The sequence below is a fragment of the Brachycentrus maculatus genome, unplaced genomic scaffold, assembly GCF_059751285.1.
Source record: "Brachycentrus maculatus isolate JH-2025_06_01 unplaced genomic scaffold, ASM5975128v1 h1tg000119l, whole genome shotgun sequence".
NCBI lineage: Eukaryota > Metazoa > Arthropoda > Insecta > Trichoptera > Brachycentridae > Brachycentrus > Brachycentrus maculatus.
In genome coordinates, this window is record NW_028280872.1 from 782,861 (window position 1) to 787,059 (window position 4,199).

Sequence of the window (4,199 nt, forward strand, 5' to 3'; positions counted from 1 at the left end):
AAACACATTGCCTAAATCATCGTGTGCTCTGATAATACACAATCATCTTTTGTTCATTCCAATCGATACTGTACATTCTGATGGTAATCAACCTTCCTATATAATAGTTTATTCTCAATTTCCTTCAAGGCAATTCAATGTGTAGCACCATACTTATTATAACTCTACCTTCACTCTTTCTGCTTATATTATCAAATATTAAAAACATACGCGTTCGCCTTCAATGTTAATTCTCTCTCATTATATTAGGTAACGTATTAAAAGCTCTGATAATACCGGGGATGCAGTCTATAAGATCACTTTTATAAGTAAGTAAAAATAAATAAAGTTCTCATATTAAATTAAAGAAATCTCATTCTGCCTATATAAAATTAAAATACTTCTTCAAAAGGAAACGTTTTTAGAAACAATGCGTAAAATCTTTTCTCTCAGGAGAGATATAAGCATTTCAACTATCACAAAACCTTTTCACCACTTTCCCTCTTCTTTTAAACAGCCTTCTTGCGGAACAACACCACCTGAGGTAACTCTTATATATGTATCAACTTTATAGAGACCCAGATAAGACTCCACGGGAGTAGATAATATGTACCTCCGAGTGGTTGGAGATGCTGCTCGCATTTGTTAACATATACCCAAGCAATATCATCTTAACTTGATTACAACACAATACCAGCTCATGCGATATCGTATCCCCAAATTAGCCGATCCCGCCAAGCCTTTTTGGGTGAATTTACCTGAATAACATTTAAAATTTCACACCGCTTCATATCTTAGCACATTTAAGAATATTCTACTCAACAATGGAATAGTATTGGACCATAAATCTTTGAATTGTATTTAGGATAAAGTCGTCAAGCTACTCTGCACATAAGGTACCTATTCCAATTCTTTAAAGCGAAATCACCAGCATCGGTGCGATGCAGTGATGCATTTAAAGGAGATAAGTATCGTAACCTATTAGGATTCACATTTAATTCTAGACATGAAGTATTGACACATACATATATTAATTTAGCATTACGAGATGCGCGAAGAAGACCAAAGGCGTAATAAATTTTCCTCCATCGAAGTTATAAATAATTTTTACTTTCATCTCCCCGGCATGTTAAAAAAATTAACAGAAGAGGAAAGAAACTCAAATTTTACGATGAAATAATTTCAAAAATGAGAAATAAAGGTAGTATAATTTAACATCAACACTTGATAATTGGCGTTTTGTTTTATTTTAAATAATAAATGATATTTTATATTGTAAAATAAAATTTTAGAAGAGAGGGATTCTAAGGTGATACATCCTAGAAAAATAAACGAAAGCCCGATTACTTATTAGAAAAGCTACTGAAAGCTCGAAGTTCTTGTGCTAAGATGTCCATGCCTCTGATACATTCATTTTTTTGCTAGTAAATAATAGTAAAAAATAAAAGTACAAACTATTTTATATGTGTATCTAAAAAAAGAAGATGATTAACAATGTTTCACACGTATATATATATATTAAATAATAAGAATGAAAAGAAAGCTCTAAGTGATCTTCGAGCAAATCATTGTAATAAAGAAACATTTAATTAAAAAAAGTTTAAAAAATTGATACTGTTGATCAGTTTTGATAATGAATGTATCATTACCACTTATGACAAAGTTAAACCTTAATATTTAACAACTTGTTTTAATTTTGCTAGATAATTCTGAAAAATACTAGATGTTCTTGTCATACTCTCATACAAATATCATAAGTGACTATAATCTAAGATTATTTTATTTTTCAAGTAAGTTTTTCCCTTAATCAAGATGGACATTAATTTTTTTGACTTATATTAGACCTTCTTTCTGGTTGAAAGTGTACATTTGTCCCAGGTTTCCAAACCTCGCTTCGTAGGTACACAATGGTAATGTCGAGATCAGCATTATGTGTGTGCAAATTCTTTATCTTTATAGAGTATTTGGACATATCCACCCGACTCTCCTTATTCAATACTGTAAAAGTTAACTCCCTTACATTCTTAAGCTTTTTACTTAACATACTTGAATTTTGGACTTGGAAATTAATTTTGATAGATCAAACTAATTCGACATTGCGAAATCGAACTTCATAATTACAAGTCTAGTAAAAATCACTTAGTGTTTTCGCAGGATGGATTGATTTATCAGTTAACCTAAACATTGAATAGTCTGTTTAATGGCTTTGTAAATACCAGTAAAAAATAATAATCTATTTTATTCTATTTCAAAATTGTTTTGCTTTTCCTCAATCTGAAACCGTTACTTTATACGATAAACTTTCCTAAATATAGGTTACTGACGAAACACAGATAACTCCATTTTTTGCAAGCTTTGGAAGATATGACCGTTTTGGCAATTTTATTCTCCATTATGCATTATGTATCCGCAGTTCTATCAGAATATTCTAGAGGCAGGATTTTAAGACTTGTGTAACAAGTTAGTGAACAAATTATTCAATTGATATCAAATTTACAACTTTTTAAAAAAAATAGGCGTTTTCCAAAAGTGTAGACATGAAATGTAGTTATTTAGTCATACAATTGAGAAGCAGGTTTTTGTTGTTGCTTTAATGCATTATTCTCCTTTAAAATACAAATGTAATCAATCTCATAAGATATTTGCAATTTAAGCATAGCGTAGCTGAAATTGTTTTCAATTCCACAATATAAAAGATCTCATTAGTCAACACCAAATACTTATTTGCTTTATTTAAAGGCAATTGCCTCGCTCGCTTTGGTTAGAAATGGTTCACATTAATTAGTACAAGGAACATCTGACTTTTTTACATCCATTATGCAAAAATATACTAGAGGAAATAAAATAAGATTTCATTTATTTCCTGAAGTAACTTTCTCCATTTTCATTACGATTTTAAAATTTATGGCATCAAACCTTATTTTGCACTGATTCATTCCCTCGAGTAAGTCTTTTTTATTTTCTCTACATTAATTTTTTTGTAATAATTTTGCCCGCACTACAAAAACTAACTTCATTTTATTTCACTTCAATTGTTTGTGTGATAAAATAAGTTTTGACTTTTCCACAAAATATATTCAAAAATGGTTCACTGTTTATAATATCACTGAGTTTACTGATTTAAAACACTGATTGTTGTTTAGATAGCTATCTCATCATAAAAATGTATTCACTTATACGACAGGACGAAAACATGCTGACACTGCACTGCACATTAAAAGCATTTCTCGGTGAATTAATATTTGATGAATATAAAAATACTGAAAGATTTGTTTGATATAGAAAAAAATCCAAAATCTATCTTGAACAATTCTAAGTGCACTTACTGATGATGCCTTTAAACTAGTAAAAAAATGATCAATTTATATTGGGATACTGTATCGGATCACATGGTTAATTACAATGGATAGGTAACGCGTTATTACGATTCATATTAACATTGTTATTCTAACCATATTGTCAAGAAGTTAATGTTACTGAAATTAATGAATATTTCAATGTTTTAAATTATTAATATGTATTATACGTATGTACGAACAAAAAGCATTCAGTATTTTTAAAGATGTTCATAGTACAGTCAGTGGTTCAAGTCACCGTCGCAAAATGCCGTCTACTTTGGAGGTATTTCTTTTTCTGATGAGAAAGCTACAAACAACCCTGAGACCTAGAATTCTAGGCGATATGCTGAACAGGAAGTTTCGTGGTCTTGTAGGTTGATCGTGCAGCGAGACGCTGATGGTGAGAGGTCAATCTTGAACTTCTCAAGCAATTCTTCGTTTTCTGTCACCCAGTAGCCGAGTACATCCGTGTCGTAAGTCGGGATTATTGTCACTTCTGAAAATAAACATAAAAAATGTAAACATATTTTCATCAATAAAATAATCTAACAATATTTTGATAACATTCAAATCATTGTGCACAAATATTGGATATAGCTCAGCAAGGGGCTATTATCAAGATTTTACATCCACGTGTATAATTTTTTTAGTAAGACAGGAATAAACTAAAGTCTTGAAATATGCACTGATAATGTCACCTGTGATAAACAGAATTTTCGGTATTGGCGTGATATGGTTGATGATTGTGGGTAAAATAGTGAATGTTACAGAGTATGAGCAACAATCACTTAAACCATCCAAGACAGGTAGGAAGGTCTGACATGCTCAGACTCAGACGCTGGGTGTCTATTGAGACGCCTATAATATAAATATTGAACTTAC

The 4,199-nt window shown here is 30.8% G+C and overlaps 1 protein-coding gene across 1 annotated transcript in view; it reads right to left on the reverse strand.

Annotated features, from left to right (window-relative positions):
- Positions 1-2,952: 2,952 nt before the first annotated feature.
- The window catches only part of LOC148309617 (uncharacterized), a 166,766-nt gene continuing 165,519 nt past the window's right edge, over positions 2,953-4,199 (reverse strand). The window contains exon 9 of the mRNA XM_088259739.1: positions 2,953-3,813. Within this exon, the coding sequence (XP_088115865.1) occupies positions 3,644-3,813 (170 nt within the window). The 3' untranslated portion in view covers positions 2,953-3,643. The remainder of the gene's footprint in view (positions 3,814-4,199) is intronic.